The 18,909-nt window shown below is 39.8% G+C and overlaps 1 protein-coding gene across 1 annotated transcript; it reads left to right on the top strand.

Moving 5' to 3' along the window:
• The first annotated feature begins 748 nt into the window (after window positions 1-748).
• si:dkey-206f10.1 (adenylate cyclase type 8) lies at window positions 749-17,931 on the top strand. Its single transcript, XM_058378673.1, has 18 exons — window positions 749-1,656; window positions 2,386-2,535; window positions 2,608-2,738; window positions 3,947-4,058; window positions 4,208-4,335; window positions 4,444-4,602; window positions 4,701-4,932; window positions 5,014-5,199; window positions 5,512-5,612; window positions 8,241-8,442; window positions 9,905-9,988; window positions 10,077-10,249; window positions 10,345-10,426; window positions 11,492-11,650; window positions 12,664-12,810; window positions 12,930-13,022; window positions 13,566-13,683; window positions 15,817-17,931. The coding sequence occupies exons 1-18, from the start codon at window positions 757-759 to the stop codon at window positions 16,239-16,241; spliced, it is 3,582 nt and encodes a 1,193-aa protein (XP_058234656.1). The 5' UTR covers window positions 749-756; the 3' UTR covers window positions 16,242-17,931.
• The last annotated feature ends 978 nt before the right edge of the window (window positions 17,932-18,909 follow it).

The raw sequence follows: 18,909 nt of genomic DNA, 5'->3' as shown, positions 1-18,909 counted from the left end.
TGCTTCACTGTAGGCATGGTGTTCTCATGGGTCTCCTGCAAATATATACTTACTTGTGTGTTGTGAAAAGTGTGCAAAGTGTATTTCTGGTAAACAAGGATTTGGTACACAGTGGCCACTGAGGACTTTTCTAATGCCACCTCAGAAAGAGAGTTTCCTGGCTCAGTTGATCTAAACACTTGGCCAAGGAATAGCTGCTATGTGCCAGAGATTTGTTTTCAGCTTCTATCTGTCTTAACAAGCTCAGTACCAAATTTGGCATCCAAAGGTTGCCAGGTTGCCAAGGTATTTGAGATAACTCCATTCTGTCTTCCAGGGGGTGTGGGGGCATGGGTCAGGGGTCAGCACTTTCATCTCATCCTTGTTTTTGTTGGGGTGTCCAATCTTTTCCACAAAGGGGTGCAGGTTTTTATTCCAACCAAGCAGAAGCCACACCAGAGCCTATCGAAAGCCAAGAGCAGTTGATTAAACAGGTGGAATCAGGCGTGGTTTCTGCTTATTGTAATGAAAACCTGCACCCAAACTGGCCCTTTGTGGATAAGATTGGATATCCCTGACCTATCTAAAAAAATACTTTACATATTCTTGCCTTTGTTCTCAGAGATCCTTGGGTAGTCTTCAAATCTACTATGGCATTGATCGGGGTACTGAAGTGGTTACTTCATAAATGATGGTGAACGAAAGGTCTTTTTGTCTTTTGCAGGTCCATCTGTCTCTCTTCCTTGAAAGACAAACAAGATTATTAAACTTGTTCTAATGTTGGGAGGGAACTGCTTCAACGAGTCCTACAACATGCAGAAGATGCAGGTCCCGTCTCATCTTGCCCCGTCCTTGTCTCCAGGGCTACGGCGCAAGCAGCTGATGTGGAAGAATGCCGTCAAGCACATCATCAGCCAGCACGAACTAAAGGATCAGTATGGTGCCGAGCCAGCGCGCAAGATTAACGTCACCGACGTCTACATTGAGGAAATAAACCGACAGATACGCAGCAAGACGTCGCGTGGTTGCACCAAACGTCGTTCCTCGGTTGTTCGTGTTCATCCATCCTTCTTCAGAGAGCAGAACTGCTCCAACAGCACTCAGACGGGTGTAACCACCGAGTTTGCCAGCGACGCCGATTTCTTTGTGCGCTGGGGCCACACTATTCATGGAGTCTATGTCCCGACTCTGAGACACACCTTCAAATCTCGTGACCTGGAGAAGCTTTACCAGAGGCACTCATCACATACCAGACGTACCTCGTTAGTGATCACAAACATTATAGACGCTGCAGCAAAGCTGCACCTACTGGTCCTGTATCTGGCCCTCGCCCCAGATGGAATAGACCCGCTACATGCCTGGATTACTAGCTTTTTCATGGCATTTGCGGTACTGCTTTGTGTTCTGGTGTTCACCTGCAAGCGTTCCCATTTCCCAGAGTGGCTGCATTATGCTGGCATGGCTAGCTGGCTGTCACAGACTGCCCAGGTACTGGTTAGGCTTGGGTACGGGCTAGAGAACGACCCATCCTGGTATGTACTGTTCACCCTGTTTGCCACGTATACACTTCTGCCATTACCGCTGCTGTGGGCCATGGGGGCTGGCTCACTAACGTCAACACTCCACCTTATTGTGGAAACCGTACAGCACTTTAATGAAGCTGGAGTTCTAAGAAAGGTGATGGTTAGATTCTACAAATGGAGAATGAGAGGCATAGTTCCCTTCCATAGATACTTTTCTACAATGTTTATCTTTGGTGAAGGCATGCATCAATACTAGAACTTGTTAATACTGATACCGATGGAACATTGTGTGTAGCCTTCTTTCTAAATGTAGGTATGGTGTTCTCATGGATATACAATATATATATATATATATATATGTGTGTGTGTGTGATGCCAATTTACAGAATGTTTGTTGTTTGTTTAGCTCTCTTGATGTTTCCCATAGTCTAAACAGTGGTGCTCACCTGCATGCACTTATGCTAGCAAGTTGAAGTGAATTAGCTAGCTATATTATTTAGCTTGGATACTTGTTGTCAAGGACCTTGTTGTTGGTTGACCGTCAGGAACAACATAGAGGGCAACAGGTGTTATATTCACTCACCTTGTAGTGTGTAGACAAATCTTTCTTGCCTAGTCAGCATTTGATGCTTGTAATGAACTCTGTGTGCTGGGTTTTATGTGTAAGTTGCTTTTTCAGGTCATTAGGTTGTATTGTCGGAAGATACTGAAGTTCCCCCTCTTCTGCTTTACTTCTTTCTATCTTTAATCTTGCTGTACACCATTAGGTTCACGTCCTACATTGATATCGGAGCATTTTTACATGTAGGATATGATATGGTGTATATGGGACAATCTTTCGGCTCTCTCTGTACCTGATCTCCACACTCTTTTCCCATCCCAGATTCTTGCAAAGACCTTGCTGTATATGAGTATGAACACAGCAGGGCTATTCATCCATTATCTGATAGACCGGGCTCAGAGACAGGCCTTCCTTGAGACCAGGCGTTGCATTGAAGGCCACATGAAGCTGGAGATGGAAAACAAAAGACAGGCAAGAAGGCAGATGTAGTATCGGTGGAGTCATATGTTGGAGTACGAGAGTTTAATGTTTGTCTTCACACAGGAACGTTTGGTTTTGTCTATACTGCCCCGCTTTGTTGCCTTGGAGATGATTGCTGACATGACCTCCATGGATGATGAACTGCTGCCTCAGCAGTTTCATAAGGTCTACATCCATCAGTACACTGACGTCAGGTATGGAACATCTGTTATGATGGATATAAGATTAAAGTAAATCTCACTTAATCCCAGTTTGGCTGGAGCTTACTGGTAATGTACCTTACTGAAAGATATGGACACTTGAAAACATGACTTGTGTGTTACTAAGAAGTATAAACAGTAATACATGTCAGAATAGTTCATATTACTAGTCATATTGAAGATGAAGGTGTTTCAGTGTTTTTTCGGCTGCTATGACAACATTTGTGGCTTCAAGCAAATTCAGAAATGTATCATTTCTATAGTGACAGCTTTCACAAGGATCCCCATAAACATTCTAACAGATTAGCACTAGAGTAACTCTACCTTTTGGATACAAAAAAAATGGTTCTATTTATATTTCTGGAATTTAGCAAACACCCTTATCCAGAGCTACTTACATTTTTATCTCATTTTATAAAATTGAGGGTTGAGGGCCTTGCTCAAGGGCATGCTCTTGGTTGACCTGTGATTCAAACTCACAACCTTCCAATCAGTAGGTCAACACCTTGACCACTAAGCTACACTAATCCCCATATTTATGAGTTGAACACACATGAGCACCACCAAAGAGTTAGCATTACAAGTGGAAAACTCTGGATATTTTTTGAGCTTTTAAGTTTTCTTGAGAAATTAAAATTATTTTTTAGTTCATCTTCTGTTTGGTTTATGCAGAAAATTAATGAAATACAAGCAACGTACTAATATTCAAACACATATAGAAAAATGGTTCAATTACAATACTATATGCAACAGTAAAGTTTACAGAGGCTTCATAAATGGAATAAAAAAAACAAAATACACTGGATGCACATTGTTTGTTTAATTAAATTTTCTAGAAATAACGTTAAAAAAACTTGCTAGATTTTTCTGTAGGTGAAGAGAACCTCCACGTCGCTCTAACCAAAGCGACTTGATCTCATCTGAGGTCGTAAATACGACTTTCTGACTCATAAATTCCCAAACGGACTTGATTGTATAATCAGACTGATTTTTGGCATCGCTAACAAGCCAAATGAAGAGAAAACCTTTCTAACTCTGCCTTTTATCTGAGCTAATAGCTAATAGCTGCATATTTACATGCAGCCTGTGTTGTTTAAACCCACAAACCTTCTTTAAAATGTCTTCCTTGTCTTTATATTTGTTCACTTCTGCCTGGTGGAATATGCAAAAAATAATTATTGTTTATTCTCTCCTTCTTCCAGCATCCTCTTTGCTGATATTAAGGGATTTACCTTGTTGTCCATGACTATGTCTGCACAGGAGTTGGTGCGCACCCTGAATGAGCTCTTTTGCCGTTTTGATCGTCTGGCTGAGGTGAGACACCTCGGATTTTAGCTCATCTCAATGTCTTAAGTGTCTAAAGAAGCAACTAAGAGGTCAAAAGAAACTTTCAACATAATGCTACCATATATATATATATATATATATGTATTGTGTGTGTGTGTGTGTGTGTGTGTACATAGGAACACCACTGTATGAGGATAAAGATCCTGGGTGACTGTTACTACTGCGTGTCTGGAGTCCCAGAGCCGCAGAGAGCTCATGCTCGGTGCTGTGTAGAAATGGGTCTTGCTATGATCATCACCATCCGGTACACGACTAGAACTCTTGACCTCTCTGACCCCACACTGCTTTCTCCATCATCCTTTACAAACTCATCATCACTCTCTTATGCTTATATTTTTGTCTTGACCCTTAGAAATGTGCGAAAGCAGCTGAACCATGACATGGACATGCGGATCGGGATCCATTCTGGCTCGGTTCTGTGCGGGGTTCTGGGCCTGCAGAAGTGGCAGTTTGATGTGTGGTCCTGGGATGTTGGTGTAGCTAACATGCTAGAAGCAGGCGGTATCCCTGGGTGAGCAAAGAAGGAATAAATGATGATAAATGAAATCGCCGTCAAAGAAGGAAGATTTAGCAAGCTAGATTTTCTGATTCTGGATTGTCTGTGGTTAGCCGTATCCACATCTCACGTGCCACGCTGGACTGCCTGGAGGGGAGCTACGAAACGGAGGACGGTCGCGGTTATGAACGCAGCGAGTTTCTCCGCAAACACAACATCGACACTTTCCTCATCTGCCCCAAGGAGGAGGAAAACGCTGTAGAGGCGGAGCCTTCCAAAATACGCATGACCATTCACACCTCCAACACAGACAATATATTCGGCAGCATCAATAATATGAGCAGTGTAAGAATCTCTTGGGGATAAGAGATTTAACAGAACTTCATATAAGTTATGTTCTAATGGTTCTACCTCTAACCTTCTCAGATCTTGGCATCATTCACAAACGGCTCTATGGTGCAGCTGCCTAATTCGAGAAACAGGTATTCCAGTGCCAAAGAGATTAATAAACGGATCGAGCACGCCATCGAACTGCGCAGCAGCGAGCGTATGCAACAGGAGCACATCAGTCCATCCACGCTCGTCTTCAAGGACACACACATTGAGAAGAAGGTATAAAGACAGTAGCCAAGGTCTGGGGTTTGTCCTAACCTCCTTTAGGACACCAGCCTTCCTTTTCAGGGGTCATCATGAATTAAAAAAAAATGATTTGCAAATTTTTTTACATTGCAAATAAACTGAGTACAAAGTATTAAACTGCAGGAACGAGATTTTCTCCATCCATTTATAACAACAGTTATAAAGGCAAAACATAGGAGAATGAAAGGAGAGGAAACCCCTCAGAACAGACATCATAATACAGTAAAAAATGATAAAGATTCTTATTTTGATGTGCAAGTAACATTTTTTTTTTTTTTGTTCCAGTTCTCACAGATGAGGGATGAATCTTTTAAGACCAACCTGGTCTGCTCCTTCATCATGCTCATCTTCCTCATGGCAGTCCAGGCCCTTATCCCTGCACCCAGGTAAACAGCCCTCACTGAAAAACCTGTCAACATGCAGACAGTCACATTTAAGAGACTATATTAGACATAATTTGCATAGTAATATTACATCACGGTATGTTTGAATTCCTAATGCTGACCTGACGGCTCTGATTCGTAGTGTCAAAGTAAATGTAAAGTGAATCTGATAAATTTGAGTATGTTATGAAATCCTGACATAAAATGTTGGCTATTAAAACAAGAGATGTCTGATATTTTCATTGAAAAATACACAATCAAGTTGGATCTTGAACGGAAACAAAATGCTAATGTTAAATCAAAATGCAAAATGTTAATATCAATATCATATATCTATACACAGCTGATGAATGCATTTGAATTAAGTAAAAGAACTGCTGTTTTTTCTCTTTTTTGTGCATAGAGGAAGTCTTTACAGTGGAACCTCGGCATAGGAATTGAATTGGTTCTGGAGGAGAGTTCTTAAGGTGAAAATGTGTATTGTGAAACGAATTCTCCCATAAGAAATAATGTAAATATAGATAATCCGTTCCAGCCTCCCAAAAATATGACCAATATTCCCAATATGAAGCGTATGTAAACTGTATGGCTGCTTACAAACAACTGACCCAAGCCAAGCATTCCATGTCAAGGCTCCTCACAGGAAGTTGTGCCACCAAGCTTGGGCTAAAAATAGAACAGACCACCCACACCACCAAAAAAAACAAAAAAGTGCATTCGTACGCTGAAGGTTTCACTGTAATTGACACATAAATGTTAAAATATGAGATACGGCGACTCCTGGGGCAGATACGGGCCCATCGGTGCCATCTTAGCAGTTCTAGGGCTTACTGAACCTTCTGATCAGTAACCTTGAGCCTTTAACCAAAGAGCTATCACATTTACTGTTGTGTAGATCTTAAAACTTTTATTCTTCTTAAAATGTTTAATACTGTTACTCTATTGCACTTTTAGGACTCCGTATATTGATGATATGCTGCAGTAGATCCCAGTGCATGTGCCCTCTTGGTTTAATTAGATCATAGCACAGCCTTTGACACTGATCATGGTTTACTTTTCAAGCATCTTAAAGAAGTATGTCAGAGCCAAAGGATTAGCGCTTAAATGGTTTGCATTTGCTGGTCTTAGCTGCTGGAGATGGGAAAAATGGCAAGAGTTTGAGCCTAAACAGGTGCTGGGCAAACAATTATAAACAATTATTCGCTGTACCAAGATAAAATGAACAGTACAGTGAAAACGTTTTTGTGATATTAAAACGCCCACAATAAAATTCTAACATTAAAACTTAGTAGGTTAGGTAAAAAAAAAAATTAGAAATTTAGAATAGCACTACTGTGACATGACCAGGCCAACCCTGAGCAGGCAGTTACTAAGGATGAATCAATAACTTTATTATATTAATGTTTATGAATGTGGTCTGTGAGCTTTATATCTGTCTCTAGGCTTGCACTTGAATGGAAGTAAAATTTCCTCACTTGTTTCCTCACAAGTTTGTTGTTGCATCCCAGAATACAGCTGTACTGGGGCAACTGGTTGTTCAGTGGTTAAGACACTCTCTGGTGGTACCCAAATGAGGATGAAGTTCCTTTTTAAGTCTAGTTCCTATCAAGGTTTCTTCCTTTTACCATCTAAGGACGTTTTCCTCACCACAGTCGCCTCAGGCTTGCTCATTAAGGATAAATACAAATAAATTTAATATTAATCTTGAACTTTTTGTCTAATACAGTGGAACCTTGGCATACAAATGTCCTCCCTTACATATTTTCACCTTAAGAATTGAAATTTTGCAAGAAATTTGCAATTATGCCGGCTAAGTTGCGTGTACATCCTGGAGCTGTTCAAAACTTTTTAGCGTCAGTGGAAAGCCAAGCAAAGCGAGCTTACAATTTTCTTTTCAGTCAGTGAAATCTGTTTTGAAAGAGTCAACCCACATTACACATTACGATAACGTTGCATTCGGCATGGGTTAAAAACCTAGGTGTTTTTTCGGACGTTTTTTTGGTGACAGATTGGTGGCATGGGTGGTCTGTTCTATGTTTAGCCCAAGCTTGGTGGCACGACTTCCTGTGAGGGGCCTTGACCCTTGGAGTTTGATAAAATTGTTCATATTTTTAGGTGGCTGGAACGGGTAATCTGCATTTACATTATTTTTATGGGAAAAAAATTCGTTTTGCAATACAAATTTTTGCCTTCGCCTCCAGAACGAATTAAATTTGTATACTGAGGTTCCATCTTGAACCTTTCGTACTATATTTCTTATGTTCTGTAAAACTGCTTTGAGACAATGTCCATTGTTAAAAGTGCTACACAAATAAAATGAAAATGAAATTGAATTGAATTAAGACACTGGCCTACTAGTTCAAATCTCAGGAACACCAAGCTGCCACTGCTAGGCCCTTAAGCAAGGCCCTTAACCCTCAGCTGCTCAGTTGTATAAATGAGGTATGTGTAAGTCGCTCTGGATAAGGGTTGCCAAATGCTGTATATTGAAACCTCATGTAAAAGTATCCTGAGACATACCAACGTTAATGTTTTCTGTTCATTCTGAATAAGGTGTTTGTATTTGGTTGTGTCCTTCCTGTTACACACATCTTTGCACTAGATTCACTTCATTGGCTTTTTGTCCTGCAGGCCATATCCCATCGCTGTCCAGTTCTGTGTGGTGCTGCTGGGATATCTGCTGTTACTGGTGATGGCTCTGGCTGAGGAGTTCAAGCACTTCCCTACTGGACTTCAACGGTTCTGCTGCTGGATTCATGAGAACAATTTAATGCGTTCTCTGCTCACCGTCACTGCCATAATCTTGAACTTCGGCATGGCTTCTGCTGACATGGTAAGACCCAAACCCACCAATCAGAAACTACAGAGTCTCCAGCGGATTTCTAGCTATAAAAATAACTACCAGTAATATGGAGGTGTAGCTGAAAGCCTTCAGAACTGTAGTACTACTTGTATTTCTTCTTACTGGGAGGTTCAATAACATCCCTACGACTCCTGAGCGCTTCGGTTTTGCGTTATCATGAGTTTTGAATCCAGAGAGAGTTAAAGACAGTCTAATTAGCTTTACCCCGAGTAAAGCATTCCAGGTCAGAGGAACACTCTAGTTCCCTTTCTCCTAGGATGTCTTATGTAATGCTGTCAGGGATTGAGTGAAGAGATTAGCATTTAAATTTAAACCATAGAGGCGGGACATAACATGAGATAACATGATTTGCTCCTTCTGCTACTGTAATATGTGGCATTCCACAGGGGTGTGTTTTGGGACCTCTCGACCTTTATGTTACTTGTTAGCTCAAATTATTTCCAAGCATTGGAAAATCACAATCCCTCTAGAATTTCATGATATTTGGAGGAGCTTGCAATTTTTCAAAATGACTTTTCACAGATTCGAGCCAAGACATGTCATGTGACATCATCACAACAAACATGTAGACAAATCCCATTTTAATTCATGTGCATGGAACATGAGTAAAGTTCTCATAGAAAGTCATTACATTTGCGTCTTCATTGGTAGGAGTGCACCAATTCATGAAGTTTTCGTGAAAAATAAAAGACTTGTATCAAAGTCGAAATTATATCAAAAATTTGGGAAAATAAGCCACAAATTGAGCATTTTTGGCTGCGGCAATCACAAAAAAAACTCTGTAAGGGACTGGACAATATGCAGCATTACATTTCTTTTGCTGTGATGCTAGCATGTCACTATTTTCTGTCTGTTCATGGAAAACTAATAATAGAAGTCGATGTTCTAAAACTTAAAGTTACATCTTTAAGCGCTGACACTGGAGACCTCTTCTTAAATCCCTGGGGATGTTGTAATTACAGAAATGCTGACATATTAGAGCAAGTTTATTAAAATAAGATAAATTTGGGATTAAACTTAGCGTTTATGGATCGTCATTTCTAAAAAGATTCGAAAGCTGTGGAAGATAAGAAAAAAATCAGACCTGAACTTTTTCTTCACAGATTATTTAAAGCGGTAGTGCTGGATTTAACCAATCAGGATTGTTCATATGCAAATATGCAAATAAGAAGATGGTTAATCCTGGGTTTAGGTATGTACAGTGTGAAACATTAGATTATGAATTCATTGTTAATCCCAGGTAAAGTAGGAGAAGTGTGAAACCTCAAACTATGCAACCCAGGATTCCTTTTATACAGAGGTTACTAGGACCAAGGGAACTATTTCAAGTGTGAAAAGGTGTATAATTAGACAGAATTGCTGTTAAAGCTATTAAATGAATCAAACTAATTAATCTGATAACAGTATCGTGGTTTATGTTGCAATTGTTTAGGTTTGGTGTAACTTCATGCATGAAGATGTGGAAAGCACACCTGAGGCCAGCCAGAGACCTTTAACTGTCTGCACTTACCCCGAGGTGAGGCTTTTTTATTCCTTAATAATAACAGTATAACGATATTCACTCGAACGTGTATCACGTCTCGCTCTTATTATCCTCCGTGTAGTTTTTTGTGCTGAGTGGCGTGGTTTCCATGGTTACCTGTGCAGTGTTTATAAGACTCAGCTCCCTTTTGAAGCTCACCGTTCTCTTACTGGTAGCGACCGTCTATACTTACTTCGTTGAAGTGGCCTTCCACGCGCTCTACGTCAATCAACAAGAGCAGGAGCAACTCTCCAGGTAAACGCCTAAGAGGAAATAAAAAAAATGAAAGACAACAGGACGTGTTATACTGCGTTAGGTCATCAGCTCAGTCTTATGGGTGTCATCTCCAGATCTCACTACCTGAGAAGAAAAGGCATCTCAATTCTGTTAATGGCCATGTTTGTGATCGCTGTGTTCTACAACGGGCGACAGGTATGTTGTGCATAAAAATTTAAAGGAGCAATATGTAACATTCAGCACTAGAATGCTAAAGCTAGAATACTTAAATAATAATAAAGCTACCAATAATAATAAAGCTATAATAAAAAATCTGTTATATTGCAACACAATGAATCAGACAAGTTTTAGGCTTGGTTAGAGTTTTCTGGCTCAGAAATTAAAAACAGCTTCACAGGCAACCCTTACAGTGGGTAGTTTCAAGAACATGTTAGTGTAGATGGAATATGTTTTCAAAACTCTAAAATAAAATATATAAAAAACTTTTATTTAAAGGTTTAAAGCTGCAATATGTTTTTTTAATAGTGTTGTACCTAGAATAAGCTAATAATAATAATAATAATAATAATAATAATAATAACTCACAAGCATGATTTGCAGCACAAAAAAAATATTGCTAATTCTATGCTTATGTACAACTTTCTGGCCCAGAAATTAAAAGCAGCCTGTTAGCTCCGCTCCTCTTCCATAAAAGGACTTAAAACTTATGAGCTTTTACAGCATGTGTTTTCAAGGACATTTTAGTGTGGAAGGAATATTTACAAAACTGTTAAAAGAAAATGTTTCATAATAATGATATTGTTAGCACTTTAAAGGTGCAATGTGTCATTTTTAATAGTGTTTTACCTAGAGTAAGCGAATAATAACAACATAACCTACAGAAATTGTGATTTGTAATGCAACAGAAATTAAAAGCAGCCTCTCAGCTTCACCCCGTAATAACAGTATTGTTAACAATTTAAAGCTGCAATCTGTAACTTTTAAGAGTAAAATAACTGAATAATAACAATGCAACTTTGGAGAAACTGGGCATTAGGATTTTACCATAAAATTAATTTTACAGTAAATTTTTTATTCATTTTGTTTACAATAATCTTGCCAGAAAATTCATCTCCACCACATTTCTATAAAAGGCAACTCGCATGACATATCCTGACTTTAAAATACTTAGGTCTGGATATATTGGTTCAAATGATGAGTGGGATCAGGTAGAGGTATAGGGGAAAAAAATGCTCGACAATGGGATCTTTATGTTGTCAGTGGGAGGCTACAGCCAGACTGGACTTCCTGTGGCGTCTGCAGGCCCAACAGGAAGTGGAGGACATGCGGGAGCTGAGAGAACACAACGAGTGTCTGCTTCACAACATCCTTCCTGCGCACGTCGCTCGCCATTTTCTGGACAGGAACAAGAACGATGACGTGAGTAACGTATCCAAGCAAATCTTTCTTTTAGGGACGGAAATGAAAGGCAGGAAATAGACAGATTTTTATGTAGAGCAGTGTTCAAAGGTCAAGCCAAGGACACTGTCTGGTTTACATTAATTGATTCTATAGCAACAGCTAATTTACATATGGCTAATTTGCTAATTAAACTAATTAAAAATGTGTAATTGTTAATATGGTGAAGATTTCTGATGAAAAAAATGTTTTCAGGACAGAGGATGGTGTTTTTTTAGGCTTATTAACTTCCAGAGAGAGAAAGAAATTGACGCTGTTGAGGAAATAACTGTATACAAAACAGGACTGATTACTCTAACTAACTACTGTAACTATAAACTGATAAAAATTATGATGATGATGTCATGACATTTACAAATATGATTTCATAAATAGGCCATTTATGTCAATTTACTTTTTATTTTTGCCCAGGGGCCAGAAGACAAGTCCCAAATACACTATATTGCCAAAAGTTTTGGGACACCCCTCCAAATCATTGAATTCAGGTGTTGATCATTGAATAAGTTTTTCAGAGGTTGGGCTCGGCCCCTTAGTTCCAGTGAAAAGAACTCTTAATGCTTCAGCTTCATACCAAGACATTTTGGACAATTTCATGACTGCACACCAGGTCAGGACTCTGTGCAGATCCTCCACACCAAAGTCACTCATCCATGTCTTTATGGACCTTGCTTTGGTCACTGGTGTACAGTCATGTTGGAACAGGAAGGGGTCATCCCCACAAAGTTGGGAGCATGAAATTGTCCAAAATGTCTTGAAGCTTGGTATGAAGCTGGTATGAAGTTTTGGTGTCCCAAAACTTTTGGCTATATAAGTGTATGTTAACAACAGGTTTTTCAGGAAAGTATTGATAATGTGGGGGGTGCAGACGGCTCAGAAACTCGTGTAGCAAAAATGATAGAATTGAAGTTGTGAACGGTGCATCTAGGAAAATATAAAGTCCTGTAATGTCTCTCTCTCTCTCTCTCTCTCTTCAGGAGTTATATGCACAGTCATACGATGAGGTCGGTGTGATGTTTGCCACCATTGCTGGCTTTAACGAGTACTATGAGCAGAAAGAGATTAGACAGGAGGGCGTGGAGTGTCTCAGGCTCCTCAACGAGATCATTGCTGATTTTGATGAGGTGATGAAGAGTCTTATGTAGTCATTATGGAGGGATGGAGTCACTTATCTGATGACCATGGCATATGACATTTTCACTGTCCATTGTCTGCTAAAAAAACTGTTTTCTTTCTACTTCAGTTGTTAGACGAAACATACTTTTTGGATATTGAGAAAATCAAAACCATCGGGAGCTGCTACATGGCTGCATCTGGCTTGTCACCTAATAAACAGGTTGGTCATGACATTAACGTTTTAAAATGGCTCCTAATTAGCAAGAGGTGAACATGATTTCTTGGTTTCTTGGTTTTTTTTTTGCCTATGTAATTAAGGAATAAGGAATCTGGAGTTAAATTGATATTTCTGATTGGTTGTTGATTAATTTTCTATAACAATTGTAGGTACAAGGCGAGGCAATACGTTATTGTTTCTATAGTAACTGCTAATTCACAGGGACTTTGTGGTCTTCAACATCAGAGATAAACTTTAAGCAGATGTTAAATGTAACTACAAATGGATAAAATGTCCCATTGTATCAAATAGATCAGAGATGCTAACTGCTCGAGCTAATAAATCAGGTCAAGTCTCAATAATCATGAGCGTGTAGATCCGAGTGGAAGGACGTAAACGTGATCTGGAAGCGTCTCTGGATCCATGAGAATACTTTCATCACAAGTTCTCTTTCACCAGTCATGCTTGCTGATGCTGATATGAGCGCTGTGTAAAGATTAAAATTTAAGGGTGCTTAAAAAAAGTTTCTACTCTCTGGTTCTCCAGACCCGAGGTGGCAGCGACTGGCATCACCTGAGTGAACTGGTACTTTTTGCTCTGGCAATGCAAGAGACCTTGAGGGTGATCAACAGACACACGTCTAACAACTTCCAGCTGCGTGTCGGTAAAGTTACAACTCTTACTTATAGCTTCAGATAATAATGCAACTAGCAATACACTGATCAGGCATAACATTATGACCACCTGCCTAATATTGTGTTGGTCCCTCTTTTGCTGCCAAAACAGCCCTGACTCGTCGAGGCATGGACTCCACTAGATCCCTGAAGGTGTGCTGTGGTATCTGGCACCAAGATCTTAGCAGCAGATCCTTTAATCCCTGAGAGTTGCGAGGTGGAGCCTCCTTACTTATCATAGGACTTAAAGGATACTTTTGATAGATACTGACCACTGCAGACCGGGAACACCCCACAAGAGCTGCAGTTTTGGAGATGCTCTGATCCAGTGGTCTAGCCATCACAATTTGGTCCTTCATCAAACTCGCTCAAATCCTTACGCATGTCCATTTTTCCTGCTTCTAACATCAACTTTGAGGACAAAATGTTCACTTGCTGCCTCTAATATATCCCACCCACTAACAGGTGCCATGATGAGGAGATCATCAGTGTTACTCACTTCACCTGTCACTGATCATAATGTTATGCCTGATCTATATATATATATATATATATATACACATATATATTTTAGTTCAGTGGTTAAGACATTGGACTACAGCTCAGAAGGTTGTGAGTTGTAATCCCTTCAAATCCCAGGACCACCAATCTGCCACTGGGTCCCTGAGTAAGACCCTTAATCATTAAATGCTCAGCTGTATAAATGACATAAATTTAAGTGCCTCTGAGAGACACATATGGTGTTTTGTTGGTTTTTTTAACGGAATGCTTCTAGATGGTTTAGAACCTAAAATGATTTTGTCATTTGCTTCATATTGTAACGTCTGGGACCCCCGCCCTATGCGGGGCTCGACCCCAGACGCCTGTGGTGTGTGCGAGCACGCCAGCAGACGGTGTAATGAGACCCATGCGCAGGATTCAGCGAAGCACTGCTTTTATTACATTTAAGACACGACATAGGGAAACAAACATAACACAAGACATGGCGTGGTTAACTAAACTAAACAAAACAAAACCTAGACCTTAGCTTGGACATGGAACCTAGCAAACAAAACCAACAGAAACCACGGTACAGATAACAATCATGGACAAGGACACAAACACAAGGATCCCTATTTATAGGGGTAGACATTAGGGCTAATGGGATACAGGTGACACAATCAGGATAGGAACAATAGGAAGGGCGTAACAAGAGACACACAAAGAAGCAGGCTTCCAAGGTTCACCTGCCAGCGCCCTCTCTGGGCCTGGCAGGGAACTGTCCAGCTGTTCCTGACACATATAAGGAAAACCAAAATGGTTCTTTATATAGAAGGGGGTTCTTTGAATCCAAAATTGATGATTCCTTTTTAGGAATGATTTTCCATACAGTGGAACCTAGGAATTTAATTGGTTCTGGAGGCGAGTTCTTAAGGTGAAAATGTGTATTGTTCCAGACACCCAAAAATATGACCAATATTCCCAATAGGAAGCGTGTGTACGGTGTATTACAAGGATACAGCTGCTTACAAAGAACTGACCCAAGCCAAGCATTCCATGTCAAGGTTCCTCACAGGAAGTCGTGCCACCAAGCTTGGGCTAAAAATAGAACAGATCACCCACACCACCGATCTGTCAACAAAAAAACACCCCAAAAATCCCCTACTTTTGAACACATGCTAAAGACAATGTTGGTATCGTGGGTTGATTCTTTCAAAAGAGCTTTCACTGACTGAAAAAAAATCATAAAATTTGTAAACTTGCTTCAGTTGGCTTCGCTTTGCTTTCCACTGACGCTAACAAGTTTTGAATGGCTCCCGGTCGTACACGCAACTTAGATGGCGTTCGGGTCGGTTCGGTTCATTCATATTCTGAAAATGTTTCGCATGCCGATGGAAATTGCTTGCAAAATTAAAATTTTTAAGGTGAAAATTCGTATGGGAGGACAATCGTATACTGAGCGTCCACTGTATATCACAGCACAATGAAATTTTTTCTTCACGTCAAAGCTGGAGTTAGAGATGATATATAGTGTCCCTGAAGTAGATCGAGTTAAGGGTTTTGCTCAAGGGCCCAACAATACAGCTTGTCAATACTGACACTTAAATCCTCAAACTTCTCTTTAGTAACCCTTTAACACACAGGAATCGCACACGGACCGGTCGTTGCCGGGGTGATCGGTGCTGCTAAACCACAGTACGATATCTGGGGGATGACGGTAAACCTGGCGAGCCGCATGGACAGCACAGGCATCAATGGGAGGATCCAGGTCCCCGAGCAGACCAAGAAGATTCTGTCTGACTGGGGATTTGTTCTGGAGCTGCGTGGAGAGATCTTCATTAAGGGCGTGAGTGAGCGCCAGGGACGCTTACGCACCTACTTTATCAACAACAGCAGGGCGTATCGAACCGTCAACATATCCACCAAAGGGGGAAAGACAGCCAGACGTGACGTAGGGAGGAACACGCTAGCTTCTGTAGTGTTCAGTCTCCTTCGGGCTATCCAGAAAGAGAAGCAAAGCGGCACCGCTGGACGATTCTCACTGTCCACCAACAACATCCAGTGTTAATGTGATCCTGACCTGTGAAATGAGCTGGACTTGTTGCCTTCACTGTCCAAGAGAAATTCTTCAGCACTGCGTCATTATAAAATCCCCATTCATTTAATTCCCTAAGAGTCGAGCAAATGTTTACATGCCACATCAAAGGTGACTAGACTTAACACTTATATCATTTATGCTGAATTTGTTATTAGATAGATGTAATGACATGGTAAGATTTCCTTTTAAGTACCATAAGGACAAATTTGATTTAAATGGTGTGAAGCAATTATGTACATTGTACCTTTCCAAAAGTAAAGTCGTAGTCCTGAGCCATTCCTTTCATATCATTACCGTTTTAATTAATCGATGACGTTTTCATTGAATGAGTAAATTCTGTTGGTTAATACTTAGCAGTTCATTTGGGATGAGCAGAACTTGACAAATTCATGTCCAGAACTTGAAACATTCAGGAGCAGGATTTAGCTACCTCAGGAGCAGAACATGATTCATTTAGTCACAAAATTCGCAGACCTTGTTTAATTCAGAAACAGAACTTCTTTAATTCAGCACTAATTCTTGGCTAAGTCATGAGTAGAATGTAACTAATTTAGGAGCAGGACTCTGCAGTAGAACTGGTTTAGTTCAGAAGCAGAACCTGGTTAGTTCAGGAGTAAAACCTGGATAAATCAAGAGCAGAATTTGGATAGTACAGAAGAAGAATTGATCAAATTAAGGGGCAAGATGTTTAAGAGCAGAACCTTGTTGATTCATGTACAGAACTTGGCTAACACAGGAGCAGAATATGGCTAAGACAAAGGAAGAATTAAATAATTAATTGCTAATTCAGGAGCAGGATCTAAACAAGAGCAGATTTGGCAAATTTGGAGGCCAACAATTAGTTGATTCATGTGAGGAACTTGGCTAAACTTTGGAGCAGAACTTGACTAATTCAGCAGCAGAACTTTCAGGAGCAGAACACGAGTGATTCAGAAACAGAACTTGACTAATTCAGAAACAGAACTTGACTAATTCAGGAGCAGAACTTTCAGGAGCAGAACACGAGTGATTCAGAAACAGAACTTGACTAATTCAGAAACAGAACTTGACTAATTCAGAAACAGAACTTGACTAATTCAGGAGCAGAACTTGACTAATTCAGGAGCAGAACTTGGTTGATTCAGAATAATTTGTGTAAGAAATCTGCTCCCTTCTGTTTCAGTTGTGTTCTGTTCAATTGTCTAGTGATTTCAAATGTATCACAAATACACTAATAAACGATGAGAGGAAGTCGACATGGTTGTAGTAAAGATGGTAATGAAATGGGGTGATACTTTTTGCGGGTCTGACAAAGAGAAATTACTAAACATTATATTATAATAAAGAAAGAAAGAAATCCCTAAACATAATGCTGATGAATGTTGGGGGCAGTTGTGTTCTAGCATAGGTTCTAGCAGTTCTAGCATGAGTTCTAGCATTTGTAGCATGTGACGTTTTAGCATTTGAATGTATCTACTGAGTCTCTTTGCCATACTTGAAGCACTGAAAGTTTTATCTTAGGTTTAGTTGAATATTTATATACATGCAGTACAATGTGCAGTCAAAGCCAACAGAGTCTCTACCAATTCTGTGTCAAATTGTGGTGTTCTTTATTTTATAGGATCTCTATCTCAAGGCCATGACGGTGTACAAATACCTCACATTTGCGTAGATGCATATTGTATACAATTGTTTTTTCACATTCTGTTGTATTCTATTTATTACTGTATCATATTTCATATATTTTGTATGCAACATATTAAAAACAATACAGTTTCTACCTTGGATGTGAATGATTACGAGAATAGTAGTTGTGAAAAAAATTGCTAAAGATTAACCTGCATTAATCTACATTTTGTGAATAATTATTTGCTACTGATTCCTTTCATTTTTACTCACTGCTAGCATGCTAGGTTGAGATGTTCTGTTAAAGAAGCAATTCGAAAAGCAAAAGCAAACCAATTCTTGTACATTTGTCTATTTACCTCAGATGTAGCCTTCAAACCTGGACACGTAGCGTCTTAAGTGTTGTTTGTACTCAGCTAAGGCTAATTTTTCTAGTGAAAGCATATACAAAGCAATTCAAAACAAAACAAAACCAATTCTTGTACATTTTTTTTATTTACGTGAAAGCCTACAAGCCCAGACTTGTAGCATCTAAAGTGTTGTTTGTACTCAGCCAATGCTAATGTTGCTAATTGAAGCTTATACAAAGCAATTTAAAGAAATACCAAACCAATTCTTGGACATTTTTCTGTTTACCGCAGATGTAGCCTACAATCTCAGACATACAGCATCTAAAGTGCCAAGGCTAATGTTGCTAGTGGAAGCTTATACACACCAGCTTAGCATGTTCTCCAGTTTCCTCCTACTGCACAAAAACATACCAGAAAATAGACCGGCTAAGTGGAATTGCTTCTAGGTGTGAATGTGTGTCTTGTGTCCTGTGATTAGACCAGTGACCCATCCAGGGTGTATTCCCACATTGATTGTTCCTTGGATCAGGATATACCTCATCTTCGACTGAAGATGTCATTTTGTTTTGTCAGATAACGGAACCCACATTCTGACCAATATGTCTAGCAGGTACTAAAACATGGGTCATGCTGATAAAGTTCATCTACCAGACCACATGTTCTAGCTCCCTATCACTACTAGG

The sequence above is a fragment of the Hemibagrus wyckioides genome, linkage group LG25, assembly GCF_019097595.1.
Source record: "Hemibagrus wyckioides isolate EC202008001 linkage group LG25, SWU_Hwy_1.0, whole genome shotgun sequence".
In the NCBI taxonomy this organism is placed as follows: domain Eukaryota; kingdom Metazoa; phylum Chordata; class Actinopteri; order Siluriformes; family Bagridae; genus Hemibagrus; species Hemibagrus wyckioides.
This window is presented reverse-complemented; position numbering and strand designations above follow the sequence as displayed.